The 22326-nt window shown below is 33.2% G+C and overlaps 1 protein-coding gene across 1 annotated transcript in view; it reads right to left on the bottom strand.

Moving 5' to 3' along the window:
- Nucleotides 1-21131, bottom strand: part of LOC134700008 (uncharacterized) — a 42025-nt gene extending 20894 nt beyond the window's left edge. The window contains exons 1-3 of the mRNA XM_063561407.1: nt 20954-21131; nt 8106-8855; nt 2505-2544 (exon numbers count right to left, since the gene is read on the bottom strand). Coding sequence (XP_063417477.1) covers nt 2505-2544; nt 8106-8821 — 756 coding nt within the window. The 5' untranslated portion in view covers nt 8822-8855; nt 20954-21131. The remainder of the gene's footprint in view (nt 1-2504; nt 2545-8105; nt 8856-20953) is intronic.
- Nucleotides 21132-22326: the final 1195 nt, after the last annotated feature.

The following is a 22326-nucleotide window of genomic DNA, read 5'->3' on the forward strand; positions in this document are numbered from 1 at the left end:
ACAAACATACATGTGGACGTGGTAGGGTAATTTTATGTCTGCTCAACAGTTTAAGCATTTATCTGTGTATATTTGTTTTTATACAACCGAAAAAATTGAAAAAAAAATGGTCCTATAGTGGTATGACATTGTCGTTGTCATCGCCGTCGTCATCCAAAGACATTTGGTTTTTGCACTATAATTTTAGTATAAGTAAATAGAAATCTATGAAATTTAAATACAAGGTTTATGACCATAAAAGAAAGGTTTGGATTGATTTTGGGAGTTTGGGTACCAACAGTTAAGAAATGGGGTCCAAAAAGGGTCCAAAACCCTTTCATAAAAAAAATGAATTATTTGGTTTCTTTGATATGCCAAATCTAACAGTGAATTTAGATTCTTAATTTTTGGTCCTGTTTTCAAATTGGTTTACATCAAGGTCCATGCAAAGGGTCCAAAATTAAACTTAGTTTGATTTTTACAAATATTTAATTCTTGGGGTTTTTTGATATGCTGAATCTAAATATGTACTAAGCTTTTTTATTATGGGCCCAGTTTTCAAGTTGGTCCAAATCGGGGTCCAAAATTAAATTTTGTTTGATTTCAACAAAATTGAATATATGGGGTTCTTCAATATGCTGAATCTAACCATGTATTTCGTGTTTTAATATTTCGGACCGGTTATCAAATTGGTCCAAATTGAGGTCTTAAGGGTCTAAAATTGAAAATTATTTGATTTTTGACATCAAAAAATTGAATTCTTGGGGTTCTATGATATCCTGAATATAACCATGCATTTAGATTTTGGATATTGGACCATAATAGATAAATGTTAAATTTTTTTTTTTTTATTTTCTAAGTTTAAGTTCTTAGACCACACTCATTGTGTTGTGTCAACTTTTTAATCCCAATCCAAATTCAGACCTATATCAAGCTTAAATGTTCTGTCCGTACTTGCCCCAAATGTTCAGGGTTCAATCTCTGTGGTCGTATAAAGCTGCGCCCTGCGGAGTATCTGGTTATTACATGTGGTATTAAATACAATTTATTGCAATTTGAAATGTTTGTGTTTGTTTCAGCTGGTAGAAATAGGCCAACTATATTTTAAATGTCTTATTCCCCAGCCTCAAATTGCAAGAGAGTACATTCTAGGAGGAAACTTAACATTACTGTTATGTCCACTGTTCTCCCAAAATTGACATAGGGATAACTAACTGGTTCATGTCAGCGTCACACAATTTCAGTTGCAGTTTTATCAGGAACTTCTAGGAGTAGCCTCTTTATATTTGGCAGAAAGCTGTATCATAATAAAGAAAATATAGCCTTTTTCTAGGTAAGAGGCATAATTCTATTCACAAAACTATTAAAGCTTCCTCTTTTCTGGAATTAGATTACATGAATATACAAGTCTTTCGCATTTATGAATCATTATCAAATACAACATGTTTTTTTTAAATTTAAGACTGAACTCAATTGTGGCTTCTTTGAATTTAGACAAAAAGCGTCTAAAAACTAGACAATTATAAAATGCTAAATTTGTGAAGAACTCATGGTGATATTACCTGCTGAGTGTGCATAGTATTGTAAATAAAACAGCCCATTTTTACGTTACTAAAGTTATTTTCTTTGGAATAGGTTAATATTTTAAACATATTGTAAAAATGCTCAGTTTAGGGGTAAAAAATGCAAAAACGCGGTCTCCCCGGATTTACTCCTTTGGTATATTTTCTAATTTAAACTTAGTTGAACTTTGTTAATTCAATTAATATAACCAGTTAACATTAGTTCAGTCATTATTGTTCTTATATTTTGACTATCACATACTTTTGGAACGTTTCTATTTAATAGTTATATTATCGTAATAAGGTATCATTTGCCGAGCACCATTTTCTAGCATTTTGTAGATGAATATATAAGCTTCATGAAATATTACATTTAATTGAAAATAAAACATGATCTTACAAGATTCAAGCCTTTAAAAATATACAAACTTTGCTGAATCGGCACTTTTTCAAAACCATGCAATTTCAACCTGTCAGTAAGGGTATTGAATTATCATAATTTCCTTTCATTTTAAGTTGTTTGTTAAGACAAAACAAAATCAGGTCAAAATACCCTAAAATAGGTTTAAAATGGCCATTTGTCAGTACAGAAATGGACAATTTTCGAATGTTCGGCATACACAAATAATGGCTGAATATTTTATCAAAATATTTTACACAAATAGTTATTACATATAAGGTATCTAAAATACAAAATATCAGCCTGATTGGAATATTTTAGATTTGGACCATTTTGCATGGTTTTATCATAGACTGGCTGTTAATAAGATTGAGATTGTGTATTGTATCTAACAAAATCCCAAATACTTCAGTTTCAAGTGTAAATTGATGTAATGAAAAGTGATGGTATTAATATTTGAACCCTTTTGTAACACCATTGTACTATTCTTGTGTTTTAGAATTAAGAAAATGCAAAGTAGACTAGTGTTCTCCTTTCAATAAATGCAATGCTAAACATGATACCTGTATAATTTGAAGAGCCTTTTCAGATGTATCTTCATCCCTACAATGTCAAATATTGAAACGTTTAATCCTATAGTACACATCATTTGATATTAAAAAGAAGTGATATTCACCGCGCTATTCATAACATGATTTAAGTGTATAATTATGGTAGAATGTTTGAAGCGCAGTTGTTTTTGATAAATAGCTGCATCATTTTTGTCTTTCGTTGAATATTCTTAATATATCTTACAATAAATGTCTTTCAGGGAAGTTAATATGAGGTTCAACTGTCTTTTGTAGAACTGATATTCACTTTGACTGTTGTTGGCATATATACAAAATGTGTTTACATTTGTATTTCAAACGCTTTGAACCTTACAGATTATCATTGCTGCATTTGATATGCTATTGAGGAAAATGAAAAGAAAAAAGTAAGACTGATCATCCAAAGGGTGTAGAGTGATTCCAAAGGAATACAACGAATTACTTTTTAATAACATAAATGATTGCGTTCTTTAAGATTTATTTGAATGTATTTTTTAACACTTTGGGACTAAAGTGGTACTATTCTAGTATAGGTTTCCTATATGGATTGAATTCTGAACAAAACAACATTCTTAAATGTCTGGAAATGATATTCAAAATCCTAAAATGCTCAATGTTTAAATATTGTTACAAGTGTTTGGTGTTCAATTGATTTTGGTAAACAGTTGTCATTAATTACATTTTTTCAAAAGTCAAGTTTTACCTTCCCCTTTGTCCCCACTTTACTGAAGTGTAACATGGTTTCGGAAAATTCAAACATCAAATTCAAAGTAATTCCTCTATCTTTAATTCAACATTGCTCAAGTGCATGAGAAAACATTTTTTTCAGTTTGCAATATTAGTATGCAGCTTATACTCCCTTTTTTTAAATATTACTACGGAAGGATGTGCAGGTTTCACAATAAGATTATTATGTATACATTAAATATGTACATCCTGACTATGTCAAAACATAAAGTGGTATAAGAAAAATGGTGTGTTGACACTGGTTTTGTGGCTTGTCAAACATCCCGCAATTTATAGCAATCTAAATAATAATATTAAAATTACAAAATTACATAACAAGACTACAATACAAACATATGAAAGAACACATAGGACAGAGAAACACATGCCTTATAGCTATCAAAAGACACCAGGTTTATAATTAGATACGTCATACGCATGTTTCGTCGGTGTTTCTTCGAAACCATGCTATATAGCAAATATGTTGTATAAATTTAGTTGACCACAACTAGAAATTAATACTTGAACTAGGTGAGTAAATAAACAATTACTATAATAATGATTTAGATAAAATCCAGAGTTCACATAGTACCACTGTTTCTTTTACTGCAAATAAGAGTGCTAGCATGTTCTCTTTTTATTCAAATAACTGAATCTTCACCACAAACAGTAGTATCGTATCTGAGATTGGCTTGTATAACAAACATATTTGACGGATTAATCATAACTAACAATATTTGCACTTATATAATGAAAGAAAATAACAATCTAAACCAAGAAGTAAACAAAGACTCACAAACCCATAGGACATTTACATCAACAGTTATAAATAAGAAAAAAGAAACAACACGAACTCCACTAAAAACCGGGGAGTGAAATCAGGTGCTCCGGAAAAGTAAGCATTTCCTGCACCGTATACGGCACCCGTCGTGTTTTTTCTTTGTACAGTTCGGTAATGATGGGAAGTTAGTATGTCGCAGGGATGTTGCTACACAGATATGGAAGATAAAATTGAGAATGGAAATGGAGAATGCGCCAAAGAGACAACAACCCGTCATAAATAAGACAACATCAGAAGATTGCCAACAGGTCTTGACTATAGAAAAATTAAAATCATCTCGTTTGTCATATATTTTGGTATTTAATCTACCATCAGTAGTCATCTCGAGCAAAAAAGGTCAAAATATGAAGCAGATTTGTCTGTGTCGGTGATCTTTTATTTCCAGCATTTAACCTACCATCAGTAGTCATCTCGAGAAAAAAAGGTCTTACTATGAAGCAGATTTATCTGTGACGGTAGTATCTTAAATTTCAATTTCACTTGGATATGTTAATTGTAAGTGATCACTGAATCTATTATTATCAAGAGACAGTGCATCATCAACATACCGAAAGGTGAAATTAAAAGACTGGGCTTATTTCGTTTCTCCTTTCTATACAAGCCTTTGAAAAATTTTGCTTCATTGGAATACAAAAAAAACTTTCAAGTAGAGGAGCGCAATTTACATAGTCGCATAATTAATGAGTAAGTGTAAATGCAGTACGGATTGTTTAAGGGACGACAATAACAGATGGATTTTATAATGCAAAAGATATCAATACTATCATACATTTTTTTGTCTGATAAATGTAGAGTGAAATGCCTCTTCTTCATATTCAAAATACTGACGCCTCTTTAAAAAGATCTGCAGTTCTGGTATCTACGATTGGCTCGTACAACAAAAATATTTGACCACATCAACCAAATTAAAAAAAAAATATATCACTTTATTATAAAAATACATATCGCCTCATAATGAATCATTAGTTTTTACCTCACGATTTATTATACAAAAATATAACAGTAATATTAAACACAATTACTGCGTCAATATATAGTGCTTGCATGTCCTTTTTTACTCAAATTAATAAATCACAAAATTACTAGTTTTCAAATCTCAGGCTGGATAGCATAAATAAAGCATGTGTCAACATTTACCAACACTGACCATATTTGCACTTTATAAAGTAAATTTATTCTGCCAATTCTAGCAATTTTGAAACACAATGACTACAGACCTATAGTCGTTAATGTTTGTGTCATTTGATCTCTTGGGTATCATTAGCAATAATACTACATATTTTTTTTTATATGCATATTTGTTACCGATGTTGCCGTCAAACAGGTAGTCCGATATATTTAAAGTGCCGATTTTTTTGTGATGCGTCAACATTTTGAATAAAAAGAAATCATGCTGTCATTTGTAATTTACAATCTATCCTGACATAAAAATAAATTGTAATCCGGCATCATGATTATGCGTGCATATGAATTCAAAGTGCAAAAAATGACCAACTAGGTTGGTGCGGTTAAATTATTCTGTTATGTAAGCTAGTCTGAGGTATCAAAACTACTGAATTTGTGTGACCAGCCAATATTTTGAATAAAATGTGGACACCCTGGCATGCTTTATTGATGTAGATAACATTTTGTAGTCATTGTGTTACAATATTATAGTGACTTTTATCAAACAACATATCCATGCATAAAAAGAATTAAAATTACTGATTTATGATACATTCATGTACATTCTCATAATCAAGTGCAAATTTGGTCAGTTTTGTTTGCTGGGTTCAAATATTTTTGGTTATACGAGGCAGCCCGAGGTCTCAAGAATAATATTACTATTATTATGGTATAAAAAAAAGAAGATGCGGTATGATAACCAATGAGATAACTCTCCACAAGATATCAGGTAACATAGAAAATATTAACTATATGTTACCGTACGGCCTTCAATAATGTACAAAACTCATACAGTATCATCAGCTATAAAAGGCCCAGAAATAACAATGTAAAACAGTTAAACAACGAAAAGAAACGACCTTGTTCGTGTACAAAAAAAAATAACGACAAACAAATGTGTTATACATGAATAAACAATACGTATTGAATTACAGGCTCCTGACTTGGGGGAGTACATATTTCGAATAAAGAGAGCACACAAAATTGATGCAGATACTATTTGGTAGTCATTCTGTTCTGGTCTCACCTGTATTATACAATCAATTCTGACACCAAAGAAACAACTTTCTGAGTTATTATCCAGATTATGTGGACATGTTAACTTACTCAATAAAGTTCAAGCATGTGATAATTGATGAAAGCACATGATTTTCTTTTACGAGCTTTCCTGAAGTAACAAAAACTTCTAAATTTGTGTTTTGAGCCTATTTTGGAAATTAAAAAAGGATATGGTCCGTTTTAATTGATGCTTAAAATAATTTTGATATACAAGTAAGCCAAGGTATCAAAAGTAATAAATGTTTGTTACGAGCCACTATTTATTATTAAATGATCACATGTTAACAATCTAAACTAATGCACACAGAAACTTGTATTCATGTCGTCCAATATTGCAGATATTTGTATAATGCGATCCCTCCTGACATAAAACAAATACTGATTTATCATGTCAGCTTATATGATATATACACCTGCAAAAAAGTATTGCAACACCAAATTCAAATTCAAATTAAAAAAATACTTTTTATTTTTTTGTTAAATAATTTGTTGAAATAGAACTAGATAAACATTATTTAAACATCACCTGAGTTTAATCAATAAATATCGCCTCTATCAGTTCTTATCTGCACATGCAGCTACTGTACTCGTAAACACTAGAACAGATGTTTTAATCCTCATTGTTTTCAACACTTAAAAAAACAAAGTTCATAAATTTATGTTATTGACACCTTGTAATTGGTCATCCACAACTCATAACTGCAGCATAATGGCAGATATCCAGCATGAGGGAAGCAGGTATGCCGCTGTGATAATTGCACGTATTGTTGGTCATCTCCATTTCACTATAAGTCGTTTTGAGAATAAAAATCAGGCAAGAAACGATGTTAAAGACCTTCAGAGGTCAAGAAGACCCCCTCTAACATCTGCTAGGGAAAATTAAGCATAAAGAAGGTTGGTCAGAAGGAAACCCATTGCAAACAATACAATCCTAAAAAGAGAATAATGACCATTCAGGAGCCTTTAAGCAAGAACTGTTCAAGATCGGCTCATCGCTACTGGTTATCGTGCGATAATACCATTTCGGGGACCTTTGCCTACGAACAGACACACAGATGCCCGTATCCAATATTGTGCAGAGCTCGTCAAAGTTGGAAATTAACGTCGTGGAGGAAGATCCATTGTTCCAATGGAATTCGGTTTATCTTCCTTGGCCATAACGTAGCCCGAATTTGAACAATATCGAGCATATATGGGACACTGTTGGGCGTAAAGTGCACGAAAGAATATCCCAGTTCAAACAGGTCATGAAATAAACAATACCCTTTGTCAAGAATGGTTGCTGCTAGCTTAGCAACAAATGAGTCGACTTATGGCAGGAATCAGAAGACATTAAGATGCGGTTATCTGTTTGAATGGAAGCTGCGCACAAAGTACTAATTATTTGGCGTATATCGACCAACCATGATGTGAACAATCATCCAAAGATTAATTTTGAAATGTCTGACATTGTAAAGTTCGACTACAGTAAAACTTGTAAAATGCATTTTTTTGTACAAAAAACACTTCATTTTGTTATAAAAATTTTGGTTTAATAAAACCTTTTTTTTCATAAAAAGCCAATGTTATCATTAACTACGTTTCAATATTATTTTAGAAATATTTTTTCATATTCCATCCAAAATAAGAGACTGATTTTTCAATTATTAAAAAATCAAGGTGTTGCAATACTTTTTTCCTTGTGTAAATATAGTACAAATACACGTAATAGTTAAAAACAACAATGAAGTGGTGTTGTAAAAATAACGATCAATGTGTATTTTAATGTTTTAATTTCTACAAACCTTGAATCATAGTCTGTATTTGCATCAAGAGGACGTTGAAAAGACACTCTGTTGTCTGCACTGAGGAACCCCGACTCCATATGCTCCATATGCTGGTGTAATATGTGTCGTTTAGAACTATCTTCTGAATTAGAAATGTTTCTTGTGATATTAAAATCATGTGTTCCTGCTTTTGCCCTTTCTATTTCGACAAGAAACGAAACACCACAACTCGTTACATTTCCATTATGACCAACTAAACTATCCATATGTTTAGTATTGACTCCTTTCGAATCGAATTCGCCTACAGGATTTTTATTGTAAGAAACATCATTCACATTTGTTGCTAAGATGTATTGTATTTCATTCGAAACGTTTTCAACGGGTTCTTTTGCATTTTCAGAATCTGTTTCCTCCGAAATATTTTCTTCCTCACTGCTCGTTATGGTCTCTTCTTCGGAACTGTCTGCCCATTCGGAATCAGATTCTATCTCAGGTGTGATGCCTGTTATATTTTTACTATAAATACTTTCAGCATTTTCAACAAACGTGTTGATGATATAATCTGAATGCATATATCTGAGATGATATCCTAATTGAGTATAATGCGTAAATGTTAACGGACATATACAACAAGGAACGCGTGGTTGTTTTGCATGGACATAAAGATGACCTTTTAAACTGTACTTATTCTCAAAAGGGATACGACAAAATGAACACCGATGTTTTCGTTCCATGTTGCAATATGAATCGTTGCGTTTCTTGTTAGACCTAAAAAAAAATGTCATTGTTATGTACTCTCAATTTCTTTAGTAATATATGCAAATACTTTTTTTTCATTTTCATTTAACAAGGTATACGTAATATGTTAGCGGTTGTTATTTTGGCGGATTAAAAACTTTGATTTATACCTTTGCTAAACACATTTAGTTGGCTGAACTTATTTTTGAAATTTATACGCAAAAAATAAGCGATATTAGCACACTGCGAAAATAAACCGCTATACAGTAATTAAACGAACGAACGATATGGACGATATTTATGCCGTACTTTTAGAATTAGAACTGTATACATAAGTTTGCAGAGGATCCGTGCGACATGTATGTAGCCATGAGTTGAACCACACAAAATCGCGACCAAATAGCCGAATATCTCGCAGGCAAATACCATAAAAAAACAGAGAGGAAATCCGACATGATCGCAGTTTTTTCTAGAATGAAAACCAGACAATGACTTATCAAGACTGCTTCGAAAAGATATATGACGTCCCGCAATATCTGGGCTCGTTCGGTGGTGTAGTTAAATTGTACAAAGCCATACGCAAAGAAGGGAAATATGTCTTGAGAAAAACATGATCAGAAAATGGCTAGAAACGCAAGAGACTTTGGTCTACACAAACAGATCAACAAAAAATTTCAAAACGTAGAGCGATTACTCCGTATATCGATAACCAGTGGGACGCCGTTTCCTTCGTCATGAAATCATGAAGCAAAAAAAATTACGGATACGTTTGTTTCGTCGTAGCCAGCGATATCTTATCCCGCTTTGCCATCAAGTTTCCGTTACGCTCAACTCAATACAAGGAAATGGTGAACCCCAAGCAGACCCTATTTCGAAAAGGTAGGAAACCTAGCAAACTACGAACTGACAAGGGTGTCGAATTTCAGAATAGAGACGTTCAGCGATTGTTAAAGGTGTTTACTTCTACACACAGACCGAACAGAAAAGTTCTACTCCGAATGATGTACCAACACGTTAAGGTGCAAATATTGTCCCTGTCCCGTCATCAGACACACCGCTGGATCGACCTTCTGGAACGCAGCTTTTCATCGTTCTCTCAAAATAGCTTCCTCTTTATCGTTCCATCAAGATAGCTCCCTCTGCGGTGACGAAAAAAGACGAGGCCATATTATGGAAGATGCAGTATCCCACGGGTCAATACAAAGCTCCGAGAAGAGGATATGCCTTAAAGAGAAGAGTCATGGTTCGCCTCTCCCACCTTAGACAATCCTTGAATCGTAAAAACTACGAACGATGTACAATGGAATATTTTGTTGTGGACGTCCGGTGGATAAAAGAAGGACTTTCTTCTTTTTTTATTGAACAGAGTGAGAGTCACCGACCAAACCGTGAACCGGATAGAAAAAAAAATCGTGACGATGCTACGATGCACTCGTCAAATGGAATGGCTGGCCCGCTAAATTCAATAGTTTGATCCCTCTTGCAGATCTGATAGACTATAAGAAGACTAATAATGAATAGAGTAAAACCATGGATTAATCCAACATATACGTACGCATTAACTTTTTTAAAGAAAATTGGGAGTGGCAAACTCAACGACAAGTAATTTATTAATTCGCTACATGACGAGAGAACAGAAGTTGTTTGTTACATACATTTTTTACTAAACGAGGCTTTACCGGTCTTGATCGGAGATCTAATATTCCTCAGAGAACGACCGTTATTGTTGCATCAAATAATCGATCCTAGAATATCACTGCATAGGAAACTAAATTCTTTGTTGACTGAAAAAAAATCACAAAAAAACTGAACTCAAAGGCAAAATCAACGAACAAATCACATCAAACGAATGGAGAACAACTGTCATATTTCTGACTTAGTACAGCCATTTACAATTATTGGAACCTGGTTTTATATCGCTTAACCTCTTATTTCATAACTATCGCATCAAATACCGTTTTTTTTACAAAGTCATGATATGGTTACAATAGTCATCACTGTGATACAATCTCAAGACAAATAATCATTTACAAAAAACACAAAAAGCATATATCAAATTAAAGAAACACATTCCTTGTTTCGAGTGTTGGGCGTCAGAAAATGTAGACGTCACAAAAAAGATTTTTTTTCGTTCAATGTCTATTCAAATCAATTATAATTTCACATGGATAATTTTGGTATTTAGGGGTATGAAATCAAGAGTTATGTGAGAATTAATTACAGAAACAGACCGAGATTAAAAATTATCTAGCAGTTCTTTAGAATTTTCAAGAATCCATATTTGGTAAATACTTCTACGCAAAAGGAATTTTTGTGTCTTTTGTCGTTCAAAGTCTGGACATCGTCCCTCGTCTGCTAACAGACGTTATCTGAATCAAGCCATCATTCTATCCGTAAGTCCTCCCAACAAAACGTGCATCCAGAGAAGAGATTGAATCGAATTTCGACCGACCAATCAAATCACAATTTTGGCCACGAGCATCACTGAAGAGACATGTATTGTCGAAATGCGCATCTGGTGCAAGAAAATTAGTACCGTTAATTTTATTTACTACCACTGGGTCGATGCCTCTGCTGGTGGACTATTAGTCCCCGAGGGTATCACCAGCCCAGTAGCCAGTACTTCGGTACTGGCATGAAAATACGGATTTTTTGTGTTATTAAAATTTGCTGTTACAAAATGATAGAAATTTTCATAAATTAAGGAATGTATCTCCCTCGTGCAAAGCTCTGATTTCTTTCACGGATTTGGCTATACTTTTTGGACCTTTTGGATTATAGCTCTTCATCTTTTATATAAGCTTTGGATTTCAAATATTTTGGCCACGAGCATCACTGAAGAGACATGTATTGTCGAAATGCGCATCTGGTGCAAGAAAATTAGTACCGTTAATTTTATTGAGACGGACCTTGCAGTTTTTGTTACCGCCGCAGTCGGCCACCTACATGGATCTGAAGAGAAGTTCGCTTAAAGTCAAATTTGAATGGAGACGGAACAATGATCGTCAAAAAGGACAACGAAGGATAAGTCAACTTACCCCTGCAAGCCATCTTTTTAAATGTAGAATGTCATCTACAGCAGACACCCGTATCCAAAATAGGATCTAACTACCCGTTCAAAGCTTACATCGACACCCTGTTAGAGACTGGAAAGGAGGATATAGTCCTCCTCAATTCGCAATGTTTCTCTAAAGACACACCCGGACAACACGACGACGCCGAAGTATTGAACGGATCAAACACTGGCTTGTAAATCAGATTTAGATACACGAACGAAGGTCGCCTACTACAGATGGAGGACAACTGCACATTGACTTATTTAGATAGAACCGTTTTTTTGTTAAATAGAATCGCCTTGATATCAAATCTGTAGCCCAGCCTGATGTCGAGCGACGTCAACGCTAATTTCAGAGTATAGTTGCTGGTTGTCGCCTTCAAATTGTCTCCACAGAAACACAAAGCTGACGACTCACAATAAGTTACTAGAAAATACAACGGCCATGTACCCGTTCGTTATCAGCGACATCAGGATTGCTTCCGTGTCCAAGGTATAATACAGAATCGTCGACAACAACCTGTTTTATGGAGATGTCCCCAGTTAGTTGATTGTCGTCCTCGTCAGCAGCGAAGCTTTCAGTGGAAGTTACTAGAAGCCACCCTTTAATTTTCAAGGATTCTATTGTGATCTTTTTAGCCTGTATGTCGACGGAAAGTAGTAACTGACCCAACCTCTACAACCAAACTTTCCAGGAAGAAACTGTGTGGATGTTATCAAGACGCTAGCCACATTCAGAAAGGACGTCGATGTAACCTACTTGGAGTTCGCGATGGAAACGTCCTATTTGTCTTCAAAGTCGGAAACTGACTCGATTGCAACGCCAAAAGAAGAGTAGACTATCGATAGGAAATACAATTTGGTACGCCTTTACTCGAGAGCGTGACCGTGTTTATGTACAGAATTGTCCCAAAGGTCATGCACATGGATCAATCTAGACGAGTCCTGCTGCAATGAACAATAAGGAAATCGAAAAGGCACTGGAACAAGAATAGATCAAAGCAATCAGCGCGGACGAATTATTACGACCGAAAAGACCCCAGACGTTTGTCGTCAACACTGATCCGTGTTCCAGACCAGGTACCCACTAGACAGTGTTTCATTTTTCCAGCGAAAGGACCTCCCGATTTTGTCGATTCGCTTGGACTCTTACTGGGCACCTACCACCACCGCTCTCAAGAAGTTGTGAGTTCGACCTATAATGTATACACCGAATATCTTTCAACCAAAACAAGCGACACCTTTGGAGCTTACTGTATTCAATTTGTACGTGAAAGATTTCGCCCGACGACTTTTTGTCCCACATCTGTATGTTCAAGAAGCCAGATCGAGGACCATTGCCCTATAATACGGTTTATCTTATTTAATTTAATTAAAGAGAACTGTTTACTGCCTCATTCGAATCCGGTTCTTATTTCCCGCCAACCAACGTCACGTGATTCGTCAGCAATACATTGCACTAGCCAATCTTGTAGATATGTAAAAGTTTCAAAAAATGTAATCGTAAAAAATCATTTACATCCGCATATCATATTCTAATACTTTCAAATGAAACTATCGTAGAGACAAGATAATCCTCCAAGAAAGGATGTTCATTTGCAAGGGTCAGCAAATGACGGTATCAAAAGGTAAACCGAACTGTCACCACACGATTCGATGCCATCAACACTAGAAAGTCATTCAGCTTCTTTCGACATGTTTAGGTGTGTTAAGATTATAGAACAATTTAATTAATGTATCTTCGCCATAAAAGTTATACAATGCTCGAATGACAGAACAGCTTCAAATGTGTCGGTGGCTCATTGACCGGTGATCAATTTAATGGCAGAAAAAAATCTTTACACCAGAAACCCCCATTTATTAATCTACACAGCACAAGATTCATTTGGGAAAACACGATTAAAAAGAAGGAGAACCATTGATCCAAATAATTCATTACCTGGTTCCAGCGGTTTGCACATTTCGTCAAGCTTTTACCTTGGTATGTTGAATTTATAAAAAAAGAAAGTTGATGTTTTGTTGTGTATAATTATTCTAATTGATATTTATCTCATTAGAAATGAGATAATCTGATGGTGATAAGATAAGATTACTGAAAGTATTATTTATTATTATAATTTGATGTCATATATTTAATTTGAATTTCACATCGGCCTTTTTTTACATGTCTCTGCTTTAATGTACATATCTTATATAACCATGCAGTCGTTTGGAAGACGCACCTAGCGCTATTATACACAGATACACATGAGGGCAATACGTGCTAATTCCTCAATCTTTATTTCATTTAATAACTTTATAGATTCTACCACTATTTATATACAATTATACACTATGTGTTAGATGGCTCAGCTGACGTGTAAATGAAATACACTAAATGAGAGTTAGAAGACAAATTTTGTGGTGGATGACACGATAACTTTAGAATAAATCCATCAGAGTCGATGGCTAAGATTAAAATATTTACAAGTGAAAATCCTTTGAACAGTCTTAAATATTTCCTAAACTTTTGATACACTTAAATCGGCATTATTATATAAAAAAACATAAATGTACATAAATAATGCCTACTGTTGTCTCGTTTGACTTGTTTAACATTTTCCTTTTTGGTTTTTAATTACTCATTTAAGCGGTATCATGGGCTCTGCTCATTTTGAAAGCAGTACAATGACTTATTGTTTAATGCAGTGTGGGCCCTGCTCATTGTTGTAGGACGAAAAGTGACTACATGTTAGTAATGCGACTTTGGCTCAGCTTATTGTTGACAGCAGTACAATGACTTACTGTTATTAATGCAGTATCGGCCTTGCTCATTGATGAAGGAAAAGTGACTAATTATAATTAATGCAGCATGCGCTCTGCTCACTGTTGAAGGCAGTAAAATGACTTGTTATTAATGCGGTATGGGCACTTTTTGAAGGCAGTACGATGACTTATTGTTATTGATTTATTTGCCGTTTGGTCTACTGTGAAGAGTTGTCTCATTGAATCAACCCAATTATTTTTTACACGAGTGAGTTTCTCAGTTACATGTATATATTTATACTTTTCAATTTGCGTTTATTTTCTTGTTAGCTTGCTTGTTTTAATTTTTGCATGTTTGCCCATCATTTACATTATGTATGTGATTTTGATATAAACACAGATGTTCAATTTTATTGATTCAACTGTTAATTTTTATGAAGAAACTTCCAGATTTAATATCGCATTATATCCTTTAGAAATATTTTAACAAGTACCAAACATATGTGCTTTAGAATAAGTTTTGTTCAACTAAGCCGTTAAAACGAGATAACTCTTTTAGTAAACCCATTGATAATTCATGATCGGTTTATCAGAGGATGTATTACTGCTAAACTAATGCGTTTTATGATGCTTTAAATACATATATATAACCTGGATTATACAACGAAAGAAGTGATATCTTCAAAAACAAATCATGGAAGGCTAACAGTACCTTTATAACAAAGCTATTACAAAAGGAAAAATATGTTTGTCTAAGAATCAAACATATCAACAAAGAATAATGCCTCCTTAGCTAGTTTACTTAAATGGACCTTTAGGTTGTGGAAAAGGGGGGATTCTGATGAGTGTGAATAGACACACTCAAGTGGCAAGATTAAGGGGTTATGGTCGTTTCCCCTAATTGAACGTCGGATTATATTAGGTTTTGACTTTCCTGCGGTAACGCCGGAAGTTCTGTTGAGACCATATCGAGTATACCCTGAGTGGCCGGTTCTGAATTGGTACCAGTTCGAGCTTGACTGTTTTATGATACAAAGTATGTCATATGTATTCAGTGTGAATATAGTGTTTTATGATATAGAAACTGTCAATCTTTACTCTCCTGAAACCAGGGGGTGATGCGATTAAGACCCGACGTATTTGGGGATCATAACCCTCGTTCTCTTTAGGATTTAACCTTGAAGACCTTGTGCATCCATTGCTACCAATGGTGCACAGATTTGTCAGTTAAAACAATCATGTCGGTATTCTGTAATCATGTCAGACCTCGTCATTCTAAGTGAACTGTGGCCGTTATTTCCACATTAGTTATTTGTTTGTTATATTTTTACCTGGAACTGGATTCTTTGATGAATACGGTTTATCTCATTTATAAGATAAACCAATTTAATTAGAGAGAAATGATTACTGCCTCATTCGGATCCGGTTCTTGTTTCCCGCCAATCAACGTATCGTGACTCGTCAGCATAACATTGCACTAGCCAGTCTTGTATATATTTTAAAGTTTTAAAAATCCACCCACCTCCCCTTGCAATCGGCCATCTTATAACAATGCTTTTGTCTGCTGCTGTGTTATTCATCTTTTCAGAATGACCAGAACAGGTGGGATCTATAACTATTTGAACAAAAAAGAGGAAACAATCAAGCCGATGGATTTGCTAGCTTAATCATACGTTCGAGAACTATAATTATTATGTCAATGCTAATTTTCATGAATGGCTACCACCTTTATCCAAATATTCAGACGCCATTAGTGTGGAAATGGAAGTACCAATACCTGGTATTAGTTCTTTGCCTAGATGCATGTAACTTTGACTTTATTTGGATAAATATCATGCAACATTCATTTTGATTACTCGATTCTAATTGTTCATTGTTTTGAAATAAAATCATTCGTCACAGTCAAAAAGGATGTCGGGATCTGGCAAGATTAAGGTGTTATGATCGTTTCCCGTAATTGTACGTCGGGTCATATTAGGTTTTTACTTTCCTGTGGTACAACAGGAAGTTCTGTTGAGACCTTCTCATGTATACCCTCAGTGGCCGGTCTTGAATTGGTACCAGTTCGAGCTTGACTGTGTTATGATACATAGTATGTCCGATGTATTCAGTGTGAATATAATGTTTGAACAGCGGTATACTACTGTTGCCTTTATTTATGATATAGAAACTGTTACTCTTTACTCTCCTGAAACCAGGGGGTGATGCGAATAAGACCCGACGTATTTGGGGATCATTACCCTCGTTGTCTTTAGGATTTAACCTGGAGGAACTTCAGCATCAATTGCTACAAATGGTGCACAGATTTGTCAGTTAAAACAATCATGTCGGTATTCTGTAATCATGTCAGACCTCGTCATTCTAGGTATACTGTGGCCGTTATTTCCACATAAGTTATTTGTTTGTTATGTTTTTGCCTGAAAATGGATTCTTTGATTACAAGACCTATATAGGGTTGATGAAAAAAATCAAAGACATCTCCCAAGCCGTCACCTTGCGTCGACAACTCAATCCAGAGAAAATTAAAGTACTTCCGGATGCTTATGAAGATTCCACGTCGACTCTCTACGGATATTTAGTGGTAGGCAAGCCCTCGCATTTCGATGACATGTATCGATTTAGGACACACGTGCTTCCTGCGGACGTTCCCATTGTCTATGTAAAATCCTAAAAGGAGAAGAATCCATTCTCGAAACCAGCGTTTTGGAAGACCGCCAACCCTTTCTCCAGTTACGTGTAGTTAAAAAAGACCAGCGGAGGGCAATGCTTAAAACCGTCAACAAATCTCTATACAAAGACTTCGCATCTTACAAAGAGGGACCACTCCATATTTCGCTTTTTGGACATCGTACAGACATGGCGAAAAAGATTTTTGTGCTATATGAACGATAGCAAAAACTGATACAGAAAAAGAAGCAGACAGGAGAAGGGACCAAGAAACTCGGACCAACCGGAATTCCAGCCAAGACAAAAACCCTTGATTTTAACTTAACTCTGTTAATAAATTGTCAATGTGGAGTTAATAAATTTTAAATGTAATATATTGTGTATCAAAGATTTGTAACAATGTATGCAGACTATCAAATGTGTTGTTGTTATTAGACGATTCGTAAAGAACTATTTTGCTGTCAACGACGAAAAGTACTGTTAGACATTCCATCTTGTCTACAATACACTGAAGAAAACAAAACATGTTACAACATTTAATAATTACAAGACACTCGATGTTATAAAAGTAAATAATATTAACAATACAATAATGATTTCATGAAACATTCATAATGACACCAATTCGTAAGAAAAAAATAAACAATGAAAAAACAAAATACACTTAAAAGTAGACATGGTACTACGTTTTTATTTGTACATGTTTTGAACGTTTTCCTTTCATTGAATTTACATATTCAGTTGTTCAAATCTCCACTAAAAGCATTTTGAGTAATTGTTCGAAAATCGGAAAATCCCCCTTTTTTAATAAATAAAACACCATTACTCGGAAAATAAAAATCTAAAATTTATAAAAAAAAACTTCAAAGGGACCTTACCTCAACGAATAGAAAAAATTCAGCAAAGTATCATGAAAATGCTGTAAAGTATTTTTGAGGTTTGGTTCAAAAACTAGAAAATCTTCTTTTTCAATGAATAAAAATTGCAAAACATGAAAACTAAAATTTATAAAAATCAAAAATGAGTTTACCGCAATAAATATAAACAATACATAAGTTTTATGAAAACTGCTTAAAACATTTTTGAGTTGAGGTTCGAAAACTGGAAAATCCCCCTTTTTAATGAATAAAATATCATAACCGTGAAATCTAATAAATTTATATAAAACAACAGTGAGCTCCTCCAATATATATTAACCATTCACCGAATGTGAATTGGTTACAACGCTTTTGAGTAATTTTTTCGACATGCTGACGACGGACGGCCGGACATACAACTGTATACCATAATACGTTCAGTAAACGGGCATTTTAAAACTTCGGGGTTAATCACGAAAAAAAATATCAAATATGAGTCCCATGCACTATGTAATAAAGAACGTTTTATAAAGGATACAATAATTTTGAAAATTAATACTGAGAAGTTCTGATAGACCATTTTCCGAACAGAAAATTTGCATTATATTGATCAAGGTCATGGAAGGAGGATTTTTTAGGAAAATATAATATTATCCTTCCCTTAATTCCAGATACAAACTAGATAATGTTGTTTTGTTTTAATTTCAAGAATATTTTTTATTTATTCTAATTTTCATTTGTTAAAAAAACCTGGACGGTTTCATTGTTGCTCTAAAAAAAATTAACAATATTATAAACTAAATACAAGGAAATTGTGCTTCTTTAATGCTCAAAGCTTGTATAGAATTTAAAAGATGGGTCGTCATGTAAAAAAATATATAATTAATACGAAATAGCAGTTAATTGATCGTATTGCATGTTTTATCACTCGGTTCACTCAGAAAACCACGAGCATAGTCGGATGCTATAACTACCTTGAATAAGATGTATAGGCAAACATGACAATTGGTCAAAAAGTAATAAATATTGCTGACGGGAATGACATGTTTATATGAATTGCATGATTAAGGAGAGTTTAAAATAATCTTCACAAAATGCGAAACAAATAATCAAATGACAAAACAAAATCATATAATACTTTAAAAAATATTCTATTTTCTAAAGTGCAAATGTATTATTTGAATTATGGCACTACCGAAGTGCACTCCTCCAATTTGATATGTATAAAATATAAAAAAAAATAAAAAAATTCCATCAACACAATTAACAACAATATAAAATAGCAATGTTACATCAAATTCCAGTTTTTCGCGCTTACCAGAAGATCTCTTTTCGAATGAAATAAATATTTATAGACGAACATGTAATACGTCCTCATTAATTGGTTATAGGACACGAAATTCATGACGATGCATATTATGCACTAAATCATATATTTAGCTTAATGATCTTTTCAATCTATAAAACACATTATATTTCTAATAAAAAAAGCAGTAGACACATTTAGAAATTTTGAATATGAAGTATAAAATACAGTAGATGTATATAGTATGACCAATACAGATATAAGTGGTTTATTAACAAAGGCGTTGAATATTTTGAAGAATAATGAATGACGTCATTTTATAGTTGACTTAAGCTACATGTAGTAAAAAAACAGATGTTATTTAGATTAAATGTGATTGTTTGCGGGGTGTTACATTTATGCCTATGGTATGAATATGTGTGCAAGTTATGGAAAGACAAGTGTTTTTAAAATGTGTCAAGAAACACTGTATGTTTGCACAATGTTAATGTGGGTACTTCAGATGTATAAGTGTGTGTGTGTGTGTGTGTGTGTGTTGGTGTGTGTGTGTGTGTAATAACAAATTTTATTAAGATTGAAAGTGCAACTATGAAAAGTATCTTATCACATATTTACAATCCAATTTACCTTTTCACATCATTATTCCAAACTAAACTTTTAAAACCAAATCGAAATTAATAATCCAATTTCCCGATATACTTCAAGAAAAATATTATATCTAAACACGAGGATCAGAAAAGATAAATGATCAATTTCCGTAATAAAATATTGTGAATATATTTTTTTATAAATTATATATTCGAAAATATTTTTTTGTGAAGTAGGAAAGACTATTTGTAACAACTATAATACTAGTTTGATGTGTTCAGGTATTATTTAAACAAATATATTTTATTAGTAAATTTTACTGAATATTCTCTCTGAGTATTCAGTTGTAATTAAACTGGGCAACTTGTTGAAATGCTGTACACCAAGTTTAATTGGTAACAGCAATCTGTTCAATAAAGAATCAATTGGTTGAAAGAATAACAGAAAAACAAAATATTTGTAACACAAAAACGCTAAAGAATCTGTATGTCAAACAATTTCGAGATTTGAATAAACGTCTTGATCAGTATTTAAAAAGAATTATGCGAATGGTTTTTACTGATATTTCGTCTCATTGTTTATTTATTTGTTTTGGGGTTTTTTTTTGGGCATATATATTTGTATCAAGTATATACATATAAAAAATATCAATTAATATATAAAAAAAAAAAGAAGATATGGTATGATTGCCAATGGGACAACTGCCCACAAGAGACCAAAATGACGACACAGATATTAACAACTATAGATCACCGTACGGACTTCAACTTTGAGCAAAGTCATTACCGCATAGTAAGCCGGTTACTAAAACTTATAAACAATACAGCATATGAAAAATTAAATTTTGAAAATGATGAACTTATAATTTCTACAGTTCACCATTCAGGAAATCATAATACAATCAACTTACTGCAACGGTTTAAATCCAACATGCTAAGACTTCCTTTACTAGATTTTGTGTTGCCTCAATAACGACCCGTTTTACCTCCGTAACATGATATATTTGAATGACATAATGACAGTATGAAGACAAACCCCCTATGCACTTGTTTTTTGTTTGCACTGAGTGACACGATGCTGTTGCCGGTAAAAAAAACCATTTCTACAAAATAACTACGTCTACATGTTAATCAGCATTCCATATTAAAAAACAGACACGATCGTTATCAATGTACGTAATGAAAGTTAAATCAAGAACCTTAGTATTTAAAAAGCTTTCTCTCAAATTAAATCCCGATTATTATTTTTAAAACGAAATCAATAAGTCTCTCATATATTTTGTTTGGTTAACACATATCTATTGTTCAAAATGACAAATTGATAAATCATAAGTTTTACGATTTTGTAACGTCTTTTCTAAACAATAAGAAAATGACACACTAATAAATGAACGTACTAAATAATGTGTACAATACCAAAAGACACAAATCTAAAAGATGACTGTTAAAACGAATCAACGATGTTTTATCGAGTGAAATTTTTATACAATATTAAAAAAATACCGACTTGTTTAATTTTGTGAAGATAAAACTTTGATATCAATAACTTGTGCGTACTTATAATTCTGCATCCAGGTTATTTGTAAGTATATAAACTACCCATCGATGGTTACTATCAAAAATAATTCGCATTCTTCAATTAACATTCATTGCATCGTTTTTGGTTAAAAATATGATAGTACTTATATACTTCAAGATCATCCGTTTATACCCCTTATAAAGAAATATGTTTAATCGCATGTGTTGTCACCGCAGAGAAAAACGTTCGTTATTTCATATACTTTTAAAAGGGTTGATAGACACTAAATGTAATGTTTTTCAGAACTATCATCCCTAAATAATAATAAATCGATTGTAAAATCGATGTTAAAAATAATAATACTTTCTTTTTAACAACAGATGTCTATGTGTTGAAAAATGTATACATAAAGTAAATAGTCGACATTTTCATTGATGATACCATGATCATAATTGATATTTTGTATCAAATTTCTTTTGAAAACGTCAGCATTCAGAGCGATTCATCTATAACGCATTCTTGCGTATTTTGTACAAAACGGTCTTCTGAGAAACAACATCTCGGAGACTTTTTTTGTTCAAACGAGAAAATATAGTTTTATGTCTAATACGTCAGTCCAAAGAATTCCACAATGTAACAGATGATGTGGAGAACTTGATTTTAAGGTATTCGTTATGCACAGTAATACATAGAAATGAAAGCAGAAAATAATATTTTACCATAACTAAAAAAACAAATCTTTAACTTTTTCTACTGATGTTTTTA

Source organism: Mytilus trossulus, unplaced genomic scaffold (genome assembly GCF_036588685.1).
Source record: "Mytilus trossulus isolate FHL-02 unplaced genomic scaffold, PNRI_Mtr1.1.1.hap1 h1tg000110l__unscaffolded, whole genome shotgun sequence".
In the NCBI taxonomy this organism is placed as follows: domain Eukaryota; kingdom Metazoa; phylum Mollusca; class Bivalvia; order Mytilida; family Mytilidae; genus Mytilus; species Mytilus trossulus.